The sequence below is a fragment of the Acanthochromis polyacanthus genome, chromosome 16 (genome assembly GCF_021347895.1).
Source record: "Acanthochromis polyacanthus isolate Apoly-LR-REF ecotype Palm Island chromosome 16, KAUST_Apoly_ChrSc, whole genome shotgun sequence".
Classification (NCBI taxonomy): domain Eukaryota; kingdom Metazoa; phylum Chordata; class Actinopteri; family Pomacentridae; genus Acanthochromis; species Acanthochromis polyacanthus.
In genome coordinates this window covers 3,710,788-3,733,863 of record NC_067128.1, presented here as the reverse complement: position 1 = coordinate 3,733,863, position 23,076 = coordinate 3,710,788, and the positions used below count along the sequence as shown (strand labels likewise).

Here is a 23,076-nt window from a genome sequence, read left to right as displayed (position 1 = left end):
GATTCACTTCTGCGGTAATGTTTAAGACTGCACTTTATTGCATTGGGAAGATGGGAAATCAATACCGCACTCATGTCTGTTGGTTAATGTGAAGCCACAGTCTGATAAACTGGTTGGTTTGGTTCAACAGGAAGACAAGGAGCTCTGCCCAAAGTAATTGATACTTATTTCAGATCTGTATCAGGGTCACCTCAATTCAACAAAACCTGAAAAAAGTTCACACCTTACCATCTCATACGTGTCAGAAAATCTGGGGTAACATCAGTTTATGAGTTAAAAATGACTATGGAAGGTGACGCCATGCTGATTTTGGCATCGATTTCTTCACACCAATCTGTGGATCGATGTTTGAAGTGCTATAACTTGAGAAATAATGTAGACAGAGTCCTGACATTTGGCAGGCTCATTAACACTTATCTTTAATGTTACAACCCTACTTTAACAGAGGGTCACAAAATGTCCATGTTTTTGTCTATTATGACATTCTACCAACCATGAAATCATCTTTTTTTTTAAAATTACTGTCAGCCAGCATGTCCTTATTGGATTTGTGCCAACATCATGTACCAGCACATTTAAAACTTACTGATCCATGTGTTTCATCAAACCCAGAGTGTAAATGCAAGAAGTTGTGGTTTTATTGGGGAGATGACAGATCCTTGCTTTTTCTAACATTTCAATTTGGAACAAGCTCTGTTTTCAGCCACTCTTTGCAGTAAATGTGATATACAATGTTGGCTTTTTTTCCCTGTTTCTTGCAGACATGCTTGTGATGGTGGGTGCATGCAGAGATTCGTGCAGTTTACGGAGTGTAACACAGTCTGTTTTCTGAAGTACCACAAACATCTCACATGCAGACAATTGGTAAACACTGAAATCTACCAATTTGGTCACATTACAAAGCCCTGCAGATGATAGTTTGTTAGACTCAAGGGGTTGCCAGCTGAGTTGACACAATGAATCCCACTGGTTCCTAATAAATCTGTCTGTATTTCTGCTTGCACACTGGCAGCAATGCATTTTATATAAACCAACAATGACTGGTTTACTAGAGCTGATTAGAGACGCAACAACTAACTTATGGTGGCAAAACCTAAGAAGTAAAAGAAACTTGCTTGAAGAGGAAATGTTACAGTACTAGTCGTAGTTGCTCTCACTGCCAAAAGTTCTGCACTGCAGGTTTAAAGTTTGTATGTCACTCTATGTTAATTAGTAAGCTGGTAGGCAGATTTTGCTCTCTTCACTCAGGCCCAGGCTAGCAGTTTCCACTTGTTTCCAGTCATTATGCTAAGCTACACTAGCTGGCCGTAGCTTCACATTAACTGCAAACATGAGAGTCACATCAATCCTGTTTCCCAAAATGACAAACTGTTCCTTTAAACATTACCACAGATTTGACCAACACAATCTACTATTCAACAGAACTCAAAGTGAGTTGCATTACGTTGCACAGCTGTTGCTTTGATCGCGTCCACACTCCGTCAGAGAGAAAGCAACAAGCCCCAAAGCTGTGAAAAGTCCCTCCACATGAACAGAGTGAAAAATGCAAAAAAGAGGCCCAATCACCTGGCCAGAAGAAGAGCCAACAGACAGGGACATTTCAGAAAAGTTACCTTTCTCGTCTGTATTTGTGATAAGCTATACCGGCTATAAGCCTATAGGGAGAGAAAAACATAATAGTGGAAGGATTCATTATGTTATTTAGTCTGTTTGGAGCCATTATTAACAAGTGTAATGTTCCAGGGCTCCACATAAAAAGATCAGATGTAGTGAGGAGACATTAGAATCATGTTCCACTTTTCACAACTGGTTCATGTTCTGCAGTAATGAATTATTTAAAAAAGAAGAAGTGATTATCTGTACCTCTAATGTAAAAAGAAAGAAGACACATTATCACTTCGACTTTAAGAAGCTGGTTCGCATTATGCGTCCTGACTACTGCGAGACAAAGTGTAGCACCTAATTGTAGCACTAAAGAGCTAATTATGAGTATCATTTAGGTTTCGTATCAGTGATTCCAGCCCACACTCTGCCTCCACGTGAATCTGCTGGGAGATAATTGGGCAGAGAGGAGAAGAAAAAAAAAGAATAAAGGCTTCAAATGAAAAAAAAAGGCCACTTAAACTGTGAAACTAACTTCAGTTAGCTGTCTGCAGCCTGGCTTGCATTCAAATGAGCTGCCTGGTATCATTAAAACCTAAAGAGAGCAGAGTGTAGACAGAAAAAAAACAGTTTTATCTGATGATTATTGACTGACCTTCATATGACCAGCTAGTGTGTGTAGGTAAGTCTACTACTTGTGTTGGAACACCTCTGCAGACTGACATATGACCTCCTGGTGAACCAGACAAGAATTCCACCCCCTCCTCCTTCCTCACACTCTCTCAGCCCTCCATCCTCCAAATTTAGGAGAAGTCAGAGCAAGGTCAACTTTGGGAGAAATCCTTTACTCTGTCACTGTCACTTAATGCCTCTTTCCCCTCCTTTTGCCTCTTCTCATCTCCCCTCTGCTCCCACACTTCGCCTCGGGGGCTAACATCACTGCTCACGACTGAAGCTAACTGACTCTCTATGAATTAAACATGGATAAACATATTCTCCAACTAACAGGCAGCCTGTGAGGGGGAGGCGTCAGCCGGAAACTTTATGTCACCGCGGCTGCCGATCACACGTTTTGCGGCTGAGCTGAAAAGTTGCACAAGCGGAGTTCAGCGAGGGTATGAGTTCAGATGGCGCTGATGTGGGCTAAATCACACGTCTGTCAGTGACAGAAAGAGGAGGAAACCGTTGGCATCTGTGCTCGCCTCACCTGCGAGAGGAGCTTATTGTTGTCGTCTTCCAGTATCCTCACTTTCGTCTCCAGCTGCCTGATGTAGTTGGAGGAGGAATCTGGAGGAGAGACGGAGAAGAAAAGCGGGGAGAAGTGATTAGCATTTCAAAGACCTCAAGCGGAAAACAGGCAGGCAGGGCCACTGAGGCAGAAGGACCACATAGAGCTCAAAAGGTTGCTGTGCACTTTGAGAGAATCATAAACTCGAAGTGAAAGAGCTTTCTACAAATGAAGACTTTCACATTATAGGTAGGCTGAAAGCTCAAATGAATGCAGTAACAATTACAGTACTACTAAACAGTGATGTTATACTTTGAAGCTTACAGAAATGTACGTTTTCACAACCCAAAACAAACCAACAGATTGAGCTGGTTTTGTGTCAAAAATAGGCCTGCAACTAACAGTTAATTTCACTGTAGAATAATCTATGAATAATTTTCTTGATCTATTAGTTGTTCATTTCTAAAATTTCAGAAAACTGTGGAAAATGTCAATCAGTGTTTCCCAAAGACAAAGAAAATGTCCTCAAAAGTCTTGTTTTGTCCACTACTAAGACACTGAGTCAAATAGGAGGAAAAAAACTAGAAAATAATCACATTCAAGAAGCTTTAATTCAAGAATCTAGAGAAGAACTACTCAAACTGACTGATAATTTATCAAAATACTGTCAATTAATTGAGTAGTTCAAGTAATCAACTAATATTTGCAGTGGTATTAGAAATAGTTTGTTATGTTTGGGCTGAGGCAGCAACTAAACTTGTTTTATTATAAATTTATTTTAAATAGCCTTATATTATGCAAATGTACAGGTTCCTAATTCTATTGTTGGGATCTATTAGAAACTGTTCACAAATTTTAATGTTCAAAAAACACATTTTTTTCCTCATACAGTGCATTGTTTCTTCTTGCTTTCTGTCTGAAACTCCTCCTGAAAAGCCCAATCTGCTCTGATTGTTCAAGTGGCCCCAAAAAATTCAACTAACATTGGTTTCATATCATATCCATGAATATAGGCAGAAAGATGTAACTCTAGCAGAAGCGGTTATAGTTACAAAATAATGGCAGACCGCTCATTGATTTTTTGACTTCCTAAAAAATGAGATGCTGGACAGATGTTGTGCAAATGTGTCACATGATGATGTAGATACGTAATGGAAGAACCTCAAATAAGGTATTTCAGTCAGGTAAGGAGCAGAAGAAAACTCCAAAAAGTATTATATGATCTCTTTAATCAATTATTTTAGTTGAAAAAATGTCCAAAAAAGTAGCCACTACTTCTTCCTACAGCCTTGAATTCTACTGTCAAATTGTACCATCAAAGAAAGCGAAAAGCTGCCAACCACAAATGCTTTGCCCTCTTCCTTCCATCTCATCTATCCAACTCATCAACTTATCATTTAAGCCCTAAAAATGAGCCTTTTTGTAAAACTGAACTGCTTCTAGCATTATTCTGTAAATCTATTTGCCCTGAGTTGTGTAACGTCCTCGGTCCACGTTTCTCCCGCGCAGCTTCATTCTGCACGAAACAGACATAATTGTCACATTTGAGATTTGTCACAGAACTGTATTTCCTTCTCCGTGCAAACAGTGTAACAGAGCCCTAATTACTCCGCAGAGATGCACACAAACATTGCTGATCCCCCATAAAACAGCATTCTGCACAAACATGAATCAACTTCGCCGAGTTCAAACCCGGGACAGGAGCGGAGCGAGAAGAGTGGAGGTTGGTTCAGTAGGTGGCACAGAGCCTGTTATCTAAAAAGGCATGTTTAATTTACAGCGAGATCAAAGCCGAGCTACGCACAAGAACCGCACTCTGGCAACTCGTCAGGAGAGGAACGCTGCACACACAGCTCGATTTTATTTTGTTTTCTAAGCGGAGCTACAGAGAGAGAGGAGACGGTGATGGGGAGACGAAACAAAGCCAGTCGAGAAGATGATGATGAAAATGATTCGTTGAGGAAGATGCGCATGAGAAGTGACTTCTGCAGGGCAACTCACACAAACATATACACACATCTCAATCTAAGACCGTTGCATCAGAGAGGTAACTCTGACCTTAACTTGGTTCTACTTAATATAGTATTTAGCCCATATTAAGTAGTGGATGTACACTTTGCACCAGGGGTCACTAATGTGCAGAAATCAGATATGAAAACACAAAAATGACAGCCTGGATTCCATAGATTTGCTGTTACATGCACACATCATAGCTGCACCCTTTTTTTCACACATGGATGAACAAAACTATTTTCATATACACTTAAGATAACTGCTGGCTGCCGCCGGCTCTCTGCAGTTACCTGAGCTCTCATGGAAAACTACAATCACGGTAAACCACTCCAACAAATGCTAGATTTCCACCTGACGATGTCGTTTTTGTCCATTGTATACATTAAATGGTTGGAAAGAGTTTGCAAAGAACACGTTTGCTCAGCCACGCCAAAGACTAACATGCAGTGCTTCAAGTATCAACATTGGAAAGGATTCTAGACATTTTTAGATCGTGCTGCCATTACATGTATTTCTTTTCTTTTCTTACATCCAAACATTTTCCATGCTGATAATCAGAGCAGCTCTGTTGAGGCTGCTGTCCCGGTCGAAAATGGATGAATGGACAGACATTTCCAAAGCAGCTAAAACGAAAATCTGACCACATTTCCACAACGGAACAACACACAAATTGTGAAATTCAGACACAGGCTGTGCTCTCCCAGTATCAAGTCTGTTTGTCCTCTCACTGCAGCATCAGATCAAATGCTTTGCATCGTCAATACACTTTGGAGAAGAAATCTAATTTCTGATCAGCAGCACGTTCAACAGGTGCAGACGTGTTTTCTATGTCTCTCCTGTCTGTATTTGATTGATCCCCACGAGTTAGTTTCTAAAATGCATAAGAAATTAAAATACAGTTGCCATTAATGTGACCAAAATCACTTTTCTACTAGGCTATAAATATGTTTATTTCTGCTGTCAAGTTGAATATTTTCACATTGGAGTCTTTTGGGATTGACTTGCTGGTGGAATAAGCCTCGAATGGTCATTTGAGGTACTGCAGTCTTTGGCACTTCCACGCTGACTTCATCTTTTAGTCTAAGAGGTTGCCTATTGGATGGCACAAAGTCTGAAAACTGGTAAAATGAAGTTTACATATTTCTAATTTCATGCTACACTGAAAAAAGAGAATTGAGCTAACAAGCAATACTAATGTCACTGGTTTAGGTTAGACGTATTTACATCCATCCATTCTCTATACACCGCTTTATCCTCACTGGGGGGGGGTACCTGGAGAAAAGTCACGCATGCACAGTGAGAACATGCAAACTCCATGCAGAAAGATCCCAGGCCCACCCCGGGATTTGAACCGGGGGATCTGCTTGCTGCAAGGCCAAAGTGCTAACCACTACGACACTGTGCAGCCCAGTTAGACGTATTTACATCATTTAACTCCTCTTACGGGAACATTCTTTTCACTTAATTTTAAAGAAAGTCAACTAGCAGATTCCAATTTTCCCAACCTAAACATCTGCCTCACCCAAACCCAAAATGTAAGCCATTAATTTTGCTATTAGACTGATTGTTCTTTCTTTTTTATGTAATAATCCAACCTGAAGAAAACACTGAACTGAGGAAACAAAGAAAGGCTTCATGATGTCAAAATAATAATGCTAAAGAAGTACTAAACCGAAATTTCACACTTTCGCGAAATTTGAATGCCAGTTTAAAGAGACCAAATGCAATCTCAAGTTTGTAGAATCCACTAAAGTAAACAGCCATCACCAATATGTGATATTTCTTCAAAACAGTACTTTTCTCTAAAATATACTTTCTACAGTGAATCCAGGATAACTTCACATGTACCATATGGATCTTCTCCCAGACCCTGAGAGTAAACAGTGATTGCAGCTCCAGCAGGCCTGTTTATGTGCAGCTTCTTGACTCTTTAGGAGGAACGCTGCAGACAGCTCTGGTTAGCCAATGGCTGGACAGCAACAAGAGGAGGCTACAGTGACCAGAGCTGCTAATCCTCTCTTCCTGCCTTGTGACCCTCTAATCTGTATTCATCTGCTGGCCTGACCTGCAGCCAGATCTCAAGCCGATTAGGATGTAGGTTCCTCAGCCTTCGGTTATCACCAGCACACTCAAACAACAAAGGAAGAAGACTCCAAAAAAAGGGGGAAGAATGCGGCTGTTTTGAGTGACATGTGCCATCAGTGATCCAGTGAATGTATTTCAATCGCCTTAAAACCAGTTAAGATATGCAATCAAAGCTAAATATTGATGCATGTCTGTTTTTGACTGGAGGAATCCCACATCCATGAGCAGCCTGTTCACATACCAAAGCTCTCCCTCCCACTCTCCACATACAGTACAAAGCCTTTGATGTGTTCTGGGGGACTAAATCTCTGAGCGCATCACTCCGGCATCACACATGACATGATTAAGCGGTCCTTCTTGAATGTGTGCAGATCGGCTGTGGGAAAATTCGCAGGAACACACGACACAACACAGGAGCAGAGCTGCGAGGATCTGCTCAGAGAACCCGGCCGTCACCCTCTCTTTAACACCCGGCCCCGGAGAGCCATCCTGGTGGGAGAAGGGGTCAGGCAATTAAACTGTTCCCCTGCTCCCCTGCCACTCCTTCATCCTTTTATCCCCTCCACCCCTCAAGCCTTACACCCTCTCCTCCTCGCCACTGCTGTTGCTGCTCCACCAAGCCAGAGGACAAAAAAAAAAAGAAAAGAAAAAGATCATACAGGGATCGCCGAGCTAAAATAATTACCTCGCAAAAAGTCAGCTCTTACACACAACAAGCACCGAGGGAGAGGTCGTTATTACTTATGCATAACCTGAATGCAAACTTGAGAGCTGATAAAGTGAGCTGCTGTGAAGAAGTGGGAAAGTAAAATGTGTCCAGCTAAGCAGTAAACAATACAGAGACATGAAGCAGGAGGTGGGGGGGAACCTTGCCTTTACAAGGAAGCTATTTATACCTCTGCGCAAGTGTTGTTTGCCCAGCGAATTGAGCTGATGGATCTGTAGGAGAGTGTGTGAATATTTGTGTGCGCAGGACAAAAGGCGACGCAGACAGTGGTGCGAGTCCAACCCCCCTCTCAGAGCGTCACTTTAAATCACGTCAGTGGCACTGTGACCCACTTCCAGCAGCCACTCCCTCCTTCATGCTGCCCTTCAGTTCCTCCATTTTATTACGTCCCTCTACTTTAACCACTCGGTCCATTGCGGGCTCTTTTGTGCGCTTAAAAACAAGATTTAGGGCCTGTTGGTCAACTTGGCTGCATATTGATTAGGGAACAAAAAGACAAAGGAGAAAGTTGGCCTGAATGAAGCTCCAATAACTCGGTGTGATCCTTCACGAGGTCCTGACCTCCACCGGCTCGCCTTTGTTTTCTGCTGGGCTCCAAGCATCCTGTCCCCATCTGTCCAGAACAGCTCGTCTAGCTTCCTCTGCACCTTCTCACAGTTTCTCTCAGACTGTTTTCTGGATAGTTTTAGCACCATTTGGAAAAGAGCTTTCTGCACCAAAACACAAACGAAACCAACTGTAGAGCTGACACTGCATGAGAGGGTTTACGAGTTACAGCATGAACTCAGCTTGAGCCTTCAGAGTTAACATCAGTTATAGGTGGTGATTAGATGTATATTCAGTGTTATTCACCAAAACACACTGTGTGCATCAAATCTGTTAAATGCATTCCCCTCCTCGTAAAAATGAAAAGACTGTACAAATACATAATGAATCTTGCGTTGTTCACATTCACGGCGTGTCTTCTTACTCGCCTTTGAACGTGAGACATCTGTTGACTAGTGACGTCAAGTGAAACCAGAAACCAAATCTGAATCACGCATCTGTGCATAAATAATACAAAAAAAGAGCATGATCGAAAAAAACAAGGATCACCTTCCAAAGTTAAAAAATGAAGTCAATGCAGAAGGGCAGTTCTATGAATGGCCAGTAGAGGGAGGCTCCAAAAGCGAGTCATTCCTTTAGACCTCCATGTTAAAATGTGCAACTTTACAGCAGAAAAAAATGTGTTTAAAGCCTTTTACAAAAATGATTTTGGTCACTATAGTCACTGCGTGGAAGGTGATTTTTTTTCTTTTAACTTGCATATTTTGATTATCTTAAGGCATAAGTTATGCAACATGAACAATGTGGCATTTGGTCCTCCTGAGCTTCACTCTTTGTTCATATTTGAATCAGAATCTGAAAATTACACAAACTTCCACCCATTTTAATCACTTGCAAATGTATACATTAGATCATATAGATTCTAAAGCACTCACCATCACCACATTTGTGACGAAAGTTCACGCGGGTGTTGTGAAGCTATTGCTAGGTTGTGCTGTGAGAGGAAGTGGCAAAGCAGGACTTCAGCATTTATCACATTTGTTGGAACACTGGATTTGGAACTCATCATCACCAACTCATTCTATGGTGCAAATTCATTTTCAAATGTCCATTTGCATCATACACACTGAAAACAGACTGCGCATTGTGCATAATGTGCCAGTTGTCCTAGTACACAGATTGCTTTTTGTTGATTTTGTGTAATGAAGCACTAATATCAATACATTTGCTGCCACTTAGGGATCCGATGGATTTTCTATGGATTTATGGATTTTTCCACTGGCTGATACAGGGAGATTAACATGATTGGAGTCGTCACGCTAAGCTTAGAAACTTATGGGTGACATCATGGAGGGTTTGTCAGCCTTCATATATTTAGTTAAAACTCAAAATATTTCTCCATAGCACTACTAGTTGTCCACCGGTTGCCTTGAATTTTTGTCACTGGTTCACTGCATACTGATTTATAAAGTCTGCACTGCATTAATTCATAATGTTGAATGTAGAATTGTTGGATTACACAACTCAAGCCAGTCTCTTACCAAATGTCTATGCACATTACTGAATTCCTGAAACTTCCTGAAACGGCAAAATAAATACATTTAAAGCATTAAATCTGTAGTAAATGTGTTGCAGTATGAAATAAAAACTTGTTTTTGAGAGAATAGGTGCACTAGCATTCTTCTCCTTAAATCTGTAGCTTTCCTTTCCAGCTGTCTTTCTCCCTGTCACGCCCTCCTTGCATATGCTTCAAATCCCACTATGCGACAGTGGGTGGGACTGGGTTTATTGGAGGTCAAGGCAGGCCACTCTTTAAGGAGCAAACTGGGGCGCCCAGACAGAGAGCCTGGAGTCAGACATGCTTCCAAAGAGGTGCTGCAAGAATTAGCTCCACTGGTGTTAAAATTAGACCACACATGCATACATTTGCGCTGGGCATTTAGCCGATGCTGACAGCAACGTTACAAAACCAGCCTCCATGCTGCTGATTTCCAAAGTCTTTGCTACATCAAAGCCGCTTTGGTAAAATAGTGCGGTTAAAAAGGAGCAGGCTTTGGAATCCCCTCATGTTTTCAAGTCAGATCCCAAGGCTGTTTAGAAGCCTGCAGTGCATTGAAATCACTGCGCTTTTATTATTCCTGGCTCGGCTCTGGCTTTCATCTCCTATTCACAGCTGTATCTCAGTGTTTTAGCGCAGAGACATGGATATTCTCTCAGCGGTGTGTGTGTGTATGTGTGTGAATGAATCCTTATGAGCAGCATTTGTAAGACGGGGAGTGCATGTGGGCTGCACGGGTGTCTAAGCTGACAGCGTGAGTTTGCGTGGGAGGGGAGGGTTTGTGCGAGAAAAGGGGATTTTTTTTGTAAACCCATCTGTGATCACACTGTATGTGTGTATGTGTGTTCAGGGCGGGACGAGGTTGGGTCAATTACCTCAAGATGTTGAAGAAAGAGCAGAAACAGTCTGTACTCTTTCCCTCTCCTTTCTCTGCACCCACACCCAAGACAAACTACAGCGAATTCCACGAAATCAGACCTCACTGTGTTACAGAAAGTCCAATTATCGTAAGAAAACTTCTTGATCGACCGGCGACTTCCAAAAAAACTCAATGCGGAACAGACCCGATTCATGCTGGTGAGTGGAGGCTGAATGAGGCCCACCTAAAAAAAAAAAAACTAAACTCAAAAAAGGGAGGGAAAGAAGAAAGACTCAGAGGGAAAAAAGAAACAAAGAGTCAGAACTTGGTGCCAGTGAGCAGAGCAATAATCAAAAGAAAGTAGGAGCTCGACTGGGCTGCTAGTAATTACTCTCATTGTTGTTTAACCAGCTGATTCATTGTGAATGCTTCATTTACATTCAAAAAACCATCCATTACATCTTCCCGTAGCCCACGGTTATACTGTGAAGCTGCTTGATTTTGTTCTACAGATTAACAGTCCAGAAGAGGGCTAATAATGACCTCCATTGTCGATTTATGTGATGATTATTTTCTTGATTAGTCGTTTGACAATTACATTTCAAAGCATGGCGACAAATTTCAATCAGTGTTTCACAAAGTCTAAAATGACGCCCTCAAATGTCCAGTTTTGTCAAAATTATTCAGCTTACCATCATGGAGGAGGACAGGAACAGAACATATTCAAATTTAAGTAGCTGATCAGACTGTTTTGACTTCTTCTATGAAAAAGTCATTTAAACTGACTATTTAAGCCACTATCAAACATAGTAGTTGATAACTTATCAACTAATCGATTAGTCGTTGTAGCTCTAATCCAGAATCCAGAGGCAATCAATTGACAATGACACAAAAACAGAGAAAAGCTGCAAGTTTTTACATTTGGGAATTTGAAACTACTAAACATTTAGCATTTTTGATTCGTAAGTGAGAGAATAGGTGCTTTAGTTACAGTGAATTTGTTCAGATTTCCATTCTGTAGCACAGCACATGTGTAGTTTACAATAATAATTGGTGGCATTTTTACTACTTGAATCTTCTTGCAGAGACATTTGCTTCCATTCCACCATGCAAAGCAGCAACTGTAAGCAGATATTCTGTTTTTAATCAGCTGTGGTTAACTATTAAGCACTAACATGTGAGTTGGTGTCACGCTGAATCATTTCAAAATGACCAACATAGGTGGAAGTAGTATTCAGATCCTTGACTTCAGTAAAAGTACTACAAAAACAATGGGGAAGTACAAAAGCACATAGCAGCAAACTGTAGTTAAAGTATTAAAGCTAACTGATATATTATTATATTTCTACCATCATGTGTGTGTCAGCACCTTGTTACTGTTGGAGCTGCTGCAGGTTTGAATGACTTTACATCCAGTTTTATTTACAGAATCATCAGATAAACCTGAGGACTCCAAACAAAAAGAATAAAGACACAGAAACCTATGTTAACTTTTATCTAATCTTTGCTTTTTGCTCAGACATTACATCATTTGAACATTTATTCTTATTGTCTTTACTGCTCCTCCAGTGCCAGAACATTATATAACACTTTTCTCTTTTTAACTGCTCTAGTGCAATAACAAGTTATCTTTATAACTGTTACGTACAATTCTGCACACCGTGTGTCTCCTACGATACGAGTATAATTACTAATCATGCCATATCTGTACATATAAAGAAATAACATAATCTGTCGTTATCTTCATTTTTATCTTAATAGACTTTAATTTCTTGTCTTCTAGCTGCTGTAACATCTGAATCTCCCTGAGGAGGGATCAGTAAAGTTTAACTTATTTTGAATTTATGGAAACTAAACCATGTAAGAAGTCACTGCTTTTTGTGAAAAGTCAAAAATGTTGGAAACCACTGGTTAAATCTTTCACAATATGCTGTATTTTAAGAGCTTCTTATGTTCTCTGATGTCTAACCTGTCAGCTTAATAGAAAATACAATATTTCTCTCTGAAATACAGTGGAGTTTAAGTATAAAGTAGCAGAAAACAGAAATAGTGTCTCATATTTGTACTTATGTGCAGGACTTGATTAAATGCATCAGTTACTTTTCACCACGGATGACAACAGTGTAAACTGGGCCTAAAAATGCACACTGAACATGGCAAAACAGTACAAAACTGACACTGGAATAGTAAAGTGAGGATGCTTTCAAAAAAGAATAGTTCCACATAAAACCATGAATTCAATCAGTGCAGTGTCTGTATGTGCATGCATGAACGTTTGCACTGGGCCGGTTAGTGGCTGCTTTCTCTGCCTGGCCGTGCAGCTGATCGGTCACAGCCAGGCCACAGCCGACCAGAGGAACAGAGAGGAACAAGTTAAGTGGGCACCCATGCTGCATTAATGAGGGGGATGGCAGAACCTGGCAACCCAAGCACGTAAAACCACAGGCCCCTGGAACGGCTTCAAAGGACTCGACTGGCTCATCAGCTGGCGGGAAGCTAACCCCATCTGACAAGACATGGCACCCACTCTGAGAGCGAGAGCACCTCCTCACGCCCCCACGCACTCCCCTGTGTGTGTCTGTGTGTGTGAAGCCAGACACATCTTTTTTTTCTTTGCATGAGAATGTGAAAATGTGCGCGTCTCTGCGTGTGATAACAGCTCGGCGGTGCTTTATGCTTGACGAGAGACAAGTGTGAAAGTTAAAGTGTCAAACGGATCCGTGTGCATCAACAGCTCTTAAACACTGACCAGGTGAAATCAGCTTTGTAATCATTTGCTGCAAGTCAACAGCGAGAACAGAAAACAGCAGATCAGCGGTGGCTTTAACTCTGCAAAAACTACTCGAGGAGATTTTTGCCCTGAGGAGTTTTTAGCTGCATAAATATTTCATGCACTTTGTTGTATCACATGAATATCACGGTGTTGTAAAGCAGCGTGTGGTCATGCAGCGGAGAGGAGGCAGCTGATTGGATGTCAGGGCTCCGTGGACCTCGACCACATGCAGATCCTGAATGTTCTGTGATCTCTGTTAAAGGGTAATACTTCAGCTGTGATCAGGTTTTTCTGGCTGCGCTTTAAAAGCGACTCATTAACTCACAGCTTGACAGTTTTTCTGGGTGGGACAATGAGTCTTTAGTTCAGAACTTGCATTAAAGATTTTCAGAGTTTGGAATTTGCACAGAAAAACAAACAATTTTCTGATATTTTGTAGGATTTATCAGGAAAAAATAAATGGCAGATTAATCAAGACTGAACCTCAGTCTAAAGTTAAAGCCAGACTGTTGCAGTTTTAGCTCATAAGATCCCCGGAGTACGTCTGCACATTTAACACAAACGTAATCTGAATCGTGATTTTGGCATCACGCAATTAAATGAAGATGACGGTCTGTGATACAGACGTGTAAAATGCGTATTCTGCTCACGGTAAACTCCGCTGCATATCCAATCAACTCCTTCCTAAACTAATAGTCAGCTACAACGGGCTTCCCAGCTGTGCATGCATCCCTGTAAGACTTGCTTGCACATTACAGCTGCAGTCCAGAGCAGAAAAGTCATGTACAACAGAGAGCTGATGAGCAAAATCAGGTAAAAATGTGTGGAAGAGATGGTGAACAGCTCAGAATCTCATCTGTTGTTGGAAAATATTTTGGATTTGGGGCAATGGATGATATTTAGCAAGAACAAACCACTTGCAAAGACTGTATGAAAGTTGTGTTTCGCTGCAAAGAAACACAACTGACTCGTTCAACCAACTGAAAAAACACTACAAAGTGCAGCACAATAGACATATTATGGTCAAAATAAAGAATTTCCTTCAACTGTAGAATCTGTATCCATAACTGTAATACTATGTAAAACAGCACCATGTTGCACGACATCAAAGTGAAAGCAGCTCTGCACCTTTGGAACGGTTTCATTCATACTTTGCTTGCTGGAGATGCTCCGTCAATAAGGACCAGTCTAATTTTAATGCAGGAATGTAGCACAACATGGAAGTGAAAGCAAATGAGAAAGCAAAGCAAATATATTGTGGCCATGAAAAGAAGGAATGTTTATGAAAAATTATCATGATCTCAATATTCATCAAAATATTTGTGATTCGAGCAGCTCTAACTCCAGAGCATTGATGTTTTTGCAACCTGGAACTCTCCAACTGGAACTAAACTCAGCCTCTGCCTCCTCCATCAGAATGCAGGTGAGGTTCCTACATTCCTCAAAAGCTCCTCTGGGAAAATTCCCACAGTAGAAATGCCCAGTAAATGATGGTCCAGAATCCCAACCAGATCACAGGTGTGCAGTCACACAGAAACACTGCGGTTACATCTTTAGTTATGCTGGAGATGGAATCAGAAACGTCCTCCTCTTTGTCCAAACACATCACAAAATAGACGCTGACTTGTTTCCTGCTTCGTGCATTTCTTCTCATATTCCAACAAAAATCAATCCGTCTCTCTGGATAAAACAAAGGGAGGCCGACAGGGAATCACTGTCAACTTGATCCGATTACCCACAGTAACCACAGCACGTTATGTCGGTAATCATGCCCATTGTAGCCAATCAAGGTTGTTTAGAGGTCACACGGGGCTCTTTGACATATCAGGGGTTGTTAACCTTTTAAACTCTCTCGTCTTCCTATTGATCCATCTGTCAACGGCTTTCGAAAGAGAGAGAAACGCAGCTTATTTATAGGATTTTCCAGCAGACAGTGTTGCGATCACACGTCCTGTTGGACAAAAGTGACGCGTCCCCTTCGCTGTCTCCTCGGCTCGCCGTCACCACCCTCGCAGGGTCGGCGGACGCCTTCAGAAAACACGTCTGCATACGTGTGAAGGCTGCGTGAATCGTGATTGTGTGTGTTAATGTGTGGACGTGATTCACAAGTGATGGCAGACAAAGTCAAAAATTAAAACCATGGAAAATTCACCGCAGCAGTTTGTTTGTGGGGCTAGTAGTGACCCATGGCCTTAATCTTTTGATTAGGCTAGAAGAATGGCAATCAGTCAGCCAGTTTGGGTTTAATCCCATGAAATCAAAGCTGTGGGCTTATATTTGGTCCACACCCTTAATTGCTGTCCGTGTATGTGTGCGTGGTAGCTATTCACAGCAAGACAAAACAGAGGGGATTAGTGACATTTGGATGGATTAGCTATGGGCCATTGTTTGTCTACAGAATGTTGTACTGCGACTCCCAAATCTGCTCATGTTTACTGTATATGTGGCGTTATTCAGCAGATTACTTTTCTGATCCATCTTTCACCTTTGGGTTCGATTAGTGAATGAGGTGAGGGACCAACTATGTCTTAAATAGGCTTACTGGATGCAATTTACTATGAGCTCTGTAAGGTTTCCAGTCAGTATTATCCTCTTCAGAAAAAGCCCATGCTATCTCCACACTCATGGCCATTGACACTGAAGGTGAAGGGGTCCTAAGTCTCCACTGATTCAGGGATCCGACGCTATATTCCTGTCGATCAGTCGACTGTTTTGCTGTTGCATAGAACGGTGCAGCTACCGTGTCTTCTTTCTTTTACAAAGCTTGCAAGAACACAGCAGCAGCAACAGCAGCACGCAATCTTCTTTTGTCTAAACACATTTCATACAGCTACTTAGATGGGATGATTTGTTGTGGGGATTACAGGTCCTTTGCTCGCAGGAATCAGGACTATTTACTTGAGTTAACTCCTGCCCCTCTCAGAAATGGTATTTTAGAAAAGTGCAGAAGTATCAGTTTAACATTTCGATAGCACAGACATGATGTTGCCTACAAACGTCTGGATGTCATCAACCTCGCTGTGTCCATGAAAGGCTTTGCAGAAGAGGCTTAAGGGATGGCTGGCTTTACCTCGCTCAACCCACAACCCACCGCAGTGTGTAAACAAACACCAGAGGGCATTGTGGGTAGGGAACGTCCTCCCAGAGCCCACGGTCCTCTTTAACCTCATTCCTCTCCCCGTTACCACGGTTTCACCACCACAAACCCCATGGCAACCTCATTTGCATAAATCTGCATTCCTTTAAAAGCCTTCGTCTGACTGACTGCTGAGCTGGCAAAGGTTGTGCTTATGTAAGCAGAGTCTAACAGCGAGCAGTTAGATGGTAAATACAGAGGACGTTCCTTCCATGAGCGCAGCCCTGAAACCCCTTTATTATCGGCCTCTGAAAATCCCATCTCCCATGCGGGTTCTGATGCAATCTGCAAAACCGAGGCTTATTCGTCCAATCCTGTGAAAACAACCCTTTCTTTCCAGTGACATCAGATGGTGGTTTCATTACTGTTTACATCCAATAATAAGCACCATGATTTCATTCTAATGCAAATCGAGGAGAAAGGGAGGAAGGGCAGGCAAGATTCGGCTTGAAGTTCTGCTGCTTAATCCACATGATTGCAAAATGCATCTTCTGGAACTGCAGAGTTTTGCTTGATTGAACTTATAAACAGAGAATTACCTGCAACAGCATGGAGGAAATCTCAAAATGACTCTGCAAAAGAATAACAATGAGAACAGCTCCCTAATTTAGCATTTTCTGCTGAGCTACTGGAAAGATTTCTAACTCCGACAGAACAGATCTCTCAAACAGAACAACTTGGAGGAAGCAAAACTCATCCAATCAAAAGTGTCATCTAGAACTGCAACAAAAAATCTATTAGCTGTCAAGTATTAAATCAATCTGCAACCATTTTGAGGACCCATTAATCAATTTGAGTAATTTTCAAAGAAAAAATAAGCAAAACATTTGAAGATTTCCTGCTTTCTTTCCTCCTCTGTGACAGTAAACCGAATATCTTTATTTTAAGCTTTAGGAAGCACCGATCAGCATTTTTCACCGTTTTCTGACATTTTATACACCAAATAACTGCTCAGTTAAGTAGGAAACCCATCAACAGATCAAACGAAAATGAAAATAGTTGATATTTGCAGCTCTAGCAGCCAACCACTGTGGGATGAAAGGGGATATCAGTCAGACTATTAGCTGAATAATTGCCACAAAAGCAAAAGAGATCTTATGCAAGAGCTGTACAGATAGACAGTCCTCTCATCCAGGCCACGGTTGAAATTGGATTGATGTTGGACCGGAGCTCTGCGGCCTTTCACTCGCTCCGACAACAGCGATTTGAGACGCGGTGAAACTAAGCGAAGGCGACAGCACTTCTACTCTGCAGTCGTCAGGAAAAAAAGGCCATTAGAAAGGAAACAGGAGAACAACAGCGAGACGTACAGTAGGGAGACAGACAGGACAGAAACAGGCAGAAGAACTAAGGGAATTCTATTACATCCTATTATGAATGGCTGCATCCAAGTCTCCGCTACAGAGCAAAACAAGGCTCGCTCATTATCCGAGTCGCTGAATGCATCCTGGGAGGATTTTTCAACTCAAAATCACTTTGACCTACTGTGGAAAAGTGTCTTGCTTTGAGACATCCTCTCCTGCAGAACAGAAGAGTCTGGAGCATGTCCAAACAGAGCCATGCTCCCAACAAACACATTCACAGGTTATTTATATCCTCCTACAACATAATACTCCTGTATGAACCTGCAGCAGCAAAGCTACATTTTATCTTCCAAACATTCTGAACACATACATTCCTTCTCCCTCGTCGACGGCGACCTGATTCCTAGCAGCTGCAGGAAAAAACATGTGCATCGATGTACACTTATGAAAGATGAAGCCAAAGGTGTGAAACTTGGGGCAGAGGAGGAGAGAAGTGAGTGTGAACGCCAGCGACCTTTGAAGAAGAACATTTTCACGAGCTCTGACAAGCAAACATTAGGCTCCACTCCTGGATGTTTCGTGTCGCCTGCCGGGCTGACAGCCGGGCTGCACCGAGAACATGTCTTCTTCACACATCCTCTGTTTGATCGGAGCTGCCAAGCGTTCCCAAGGTGTCTGATCCTGTCTAATGGTTTCCAGTTTAAATTGACCCGGAGCACACAGCGTCCTTCACACCGAGTCATTTCTGTAACTTTGTATCCTCCACACCTTTGGTATAATCCCTGGACTGACTTTGGTTGGTGATAAGACGATTGGTGGTGATTTTACAGATTCTCTATCAAGGATGAGGAGCTCAATGAGATAAAATTTTGGCCCAAGAAGCCCAATTTGGCACATTTTAATGCTACGGTTCATTTTATATACACCAGTCCTAATTAGGCTCCTTGTATCTTTACTGCCTTTAAATAATTAATAATATTTAAAACCAGACCTACATTTCTTATGCAAATGAGGAGCCAGTATGATGTAACATCTATCAAAACACAATGTAAGGAGACCAGAATGTTCTGTCAGCAGATTACAGCCGCTGTGAAAAATTTATGCTTTTTTAACAGCTTTAAACTGCCATTTTTTAGAGATTTAACTGTTATTTTATGGATTTATGTTGTTCTTTTAAAATACAAACAACTAGCAAAATTACAAAGTAACAGTATTAGTAGCTCAAACTGTAAAAAAAAACAATTAAAAAAGAAAAAAAATTGCTGTTTTTAAGAATGTTAATTGGTTCTTTACTAGTTTGATCATAAAATTACTATACGGTGTTTAAATATGCTATAAAATATCATTATTGTACAGCTATGTGCTGTCATTTGCAAGGTAAATTTTGCAGATTACAGACTGAAAAATGGTGAATATTTTTATAATGTTTAACCTGAAGCCCCTGTATTTTATTTTATTTTTTTACAAACGGTATATATTTTTTGTTTTTGTTTTGTTTTGTTTACATTGGCTGTAAAATTACACTACTTTCTACTAGATTTAAATCATCTAAAAATATGATTATTTTATTGATGTTTTCTGGTGTTTGAAAGGCAGAATCTTCCAATTAGGGACTGAAAAATGGTAAACATTTATTTTGTTTAACATCGAGCTCTTGTATTATTTTACAAATGGTAATTAAAAAAAAAAATCAAGCCAGGGTTTAAATGAGCAGCGCTTATGGAGGTCAATCAGGAGGAGAATCACTGCATTTTTTCATTATTTGACAAAACATACAAGATAAATGACCTCATAACACAAATAACCAATGATTCGTTTCGACATAAAACCTGAATTTCAAGAAGTACAAGAGAAACTGAGTCGACAAATCCATGCGCACCGTGTTCCAGGAGAGTATTACTGTTTACTACTGCTCTACAAAGCTTACAATCAATAAACCAAGCAGCTGCCCAGTCACGAGACAGTGATTAATTACGCCAGTAAACACTTAATTGCAGCTAACGAACGGCTTCATCAAGCAATGTTGTTACAAACATCAGCCCTGTTTCCTCCCCTTAAGGCAATAATGACATTTATGACTGCTGCTGTCGACCAACGGTAAAATTCAGGGCTTTTGATCGGATGATGGAGTGGGTTATGGCATTATATATATACATCCTGCAGGTCGGCACGGAGGCAGAACTTAAAATGTCATTATACGTGGACCGGCGGTATATCATCGAGGGTCCCAATTCCATAAGTGCCACTGCAGCACTGAGGCGCTCCACCCTGTTTAATAGGCCTAAACCCACCTCTGACTTTATAGCCATTAGGTTTATTAGTGTATCTTGTACGGGGGGCAGAAACACACAGACACACACACCAAGGGGAGAATCACAGGAACAAATTCCATTAACAAGTGAGACTAGAGGTTTATAGCCAGATGGTTAACCTGCCCTGAATCAATCTGATGAAGACTACAGCAGGACACGCACGCACACACACACACACACACACACACACACACACACACACACACACACACACACACACACACACACACACACACATAAATACCTCATAAAGCCTAATGGAAACTCATCAACTGGTAATTTTATTATATAAGACCTCCCCGGCACCCCATCGTCTGGTCGTCAAGTCACACTTTATGATGCATGGCTGTCATTTGCACAGCAGGGTGGTTACAGAGGCAGTTTCCCTATGATGCATCTGACAGGGCAGAATCAGAAGCCTGTCAGTGATTTATCAATCTAACAGCTGCCGGCTTTGAAGAATTTTATTTCAGTTTTGGGCTGGGTGCCACTAATGAAATGCAAAACGGCAAAATGTGTTGCCAAAGCATAAAATAAAAGTGGAAAATGATTAGAAGTGCGGGTAAAGCTGATGTGCTGTCACTGGACTGAATTGTAGAAGGTGGGTGAATGAAATGTGAAAGCTACTGGGGAAATAGATTAAAAGACAAGCACCCTTTTATTTGACAAATCCCTCAAAGCTAGAACTAGCCAGAAACTTGAATGAAAGAACTGTTGGAGAAATCCAAAATCAACAATTTGACTTAAGTGGAAACTACAGCCAGCAGCTGCTCCGCTTAGCAAATAGGACAATTTTCCTTTAATAATGCCATAATATTAGAGCGGAAAGCGATACTGGGCTTCTGAGGCCAATACCAATACCGAGTTTTAGTGAAGTACATTTAAATAAAAACTTCCAATACTGATGTACTGGCCTATATTATTTATATACTGACACAAACAGAGTATAAATACATGTTAGAGTTACATTGAAAAGGCAAAATGATGGGTGTCATTCTTTATTAGGTTTATGCCAATATTTTTTAACAAACTACTTAGCAACTTAGCATAAAGACGCTGCTTGACTCCGCACCATTAGCGGCTGAGCTGCATGTGCTGCACAGTGCTGAGACTACAGCAAAAAACTGAGGGATGGTCCCATTCATTGTCTATGTGAAGCGCACTGCTTTGCATGCTGGTCCGGTTATGGTATGTTTCGAGTTGCTACAGCTCATTTGCATAAAGTAGACTTGACTCCTACTTTTTGCAAATGCAATGCAACATGCGGAGGTTTCGATGCATCGCTAAACTTTCGTCAAATGTCTAAACTATCGGTGAATTAAAACGAAGACAGATTCAGCTGATGCACAGTTTATTTCTTGCCTCAAATGCTTTCAAAAATACTTTTCACTGAACTGTGTTCTAAATAAAAGGGAAAGTTTGCGACCGAGCCGCCATGTTGGTCCGGCTTGAAATCCAGGAGCAGACAGCTCCGGAGTCGACGTGTTTGTTCAATCAGGGACAGGATAGTTGGAGAAGAAGGTCAGCAGAAGTTGAACATCTACTGACTATGTGGCATGTTTACATGCGGGAAAAACGCATCTAGTGGACACTTAACACTAGAGCTGCTCAGCTGGAAAAACTATTCGATGGCTCCACTTTAGGGATTCACATGTTGAATCGCTTTCTTAAACAACATCCTCATTAATTAGTAGTTGATTAATCAAAAACACAAAATAAACTAGTGGTGGACAGGCCTGGTTTGGACGTGGTCACAACAGAGGGTGCACTACTGTCCAAGACAATCAGCCAACTGTTTATGGCGATGCTGATTTAGCGCACTGCAGCTCATTAACAACACAGGAGTTGTGATCGGGAACCATTAAGCATCACAGGAGACTTCCTCATGGTGGCCCTTAGCTAAATAAACTCTCGTAACGCTCTCTGCTTGCCAACACAGAACTGCCGATACTCCCAAGTTGTTACCTCCCCCAGTTTCAACCAAAAAGACTCTCCTGGTGATGCAACCAGGTACAATAAAACATATTTTCTGGCATGGTTTCATCTTCTACCTTATCGGTTAATATATTTTTAATCTATCAATGCCAATCAATTCATTAATAACCAATCACTGAATGTCTACTCCATTTCTAAATAACCACAACCACCTTTGTCTGCATTATTTTCTGTTAGAAATAAAGTTGATTATCTCAGTCAATACCTATGTATTCATGGTAGACCAAAGTCAGCCAGCTGATGTGTCTGGTTCTATTTAACACACCAAAAAACTAGGACTGCAGCTAACGAAGCCTTGAGTAATCGTCTGAGCACGATACGTCATCAAAAGCGGAAGTGAGCGCACAATGCAACAGAAATCAGAGTCCGACCGGAGCGCCGAACACGGACGGACATCGGCGCTGCATCGTGCATGTATTATGTATGCACGATGCAGAGCGGACATCCGCGATCTATCGTAAACACGGATGTCAGCGTTTACTATACAGCTGTATCTAAACGCGGACGTCCGCACTGCATCGTGCATACATAATACAAGCACGATGCAGCGCTGACGTCCGTCCGTGTTCCGCGCTCCGGTTGGATGGTGATTTCTGTTGCATTGCACGCTCACTTCTGCTTTTGATGACGTATCGTGCTCAGACGATTACTCAAGGCTTCGTTAGCTGCAGCCCTACAAAAAACGGACAAGATGAGATTTCATGAACAAAAATAAGATGGTCTGTAGGCATTCTATTATATTTCAAAGACACAGTTTAAGGTGAACTGCAGCACGCCAGAGACAAAGACTTTTAATAATGAGTGATCAGGTCTAAATGTGTCCACAGCATGAATGACTGATGCTGAAAATCTTGCATTATTTTTGCCAAGTGAACTTCCAGACCTTATTGGCCTTTTGCCTTGACTGTCTAATAAAAGCCAGCCAGAAATACCTCCAT

General features: G+C 41.4%; 1 protein-coding gene across 3 annotated transcripts in view; it reads right to left on the bottom strand.

The window, feature by feature from the left end:
* Positions 1–23,076, bottom strand: part of ccdc85cb (coiled-coil domain containing 85C, b) — a 61,233-nt gene that overhangs the window by 17,073 nt on the left and 21,084 nt on the right. For all 3 annotated transcript variants that reach the window (XM_022195159.2, XM_022195160.2, XM_022195161.2), the window contains exon 2: positions 2,810–2,889. In XM_022195159.2, coding sequence (XP_022050851.2) covers positions 2,810–2,889 — 80 coding nt within the window. The remainder of the gene's footprint in view (positions 1–2,809; positions 2,890–23,076) is intronic.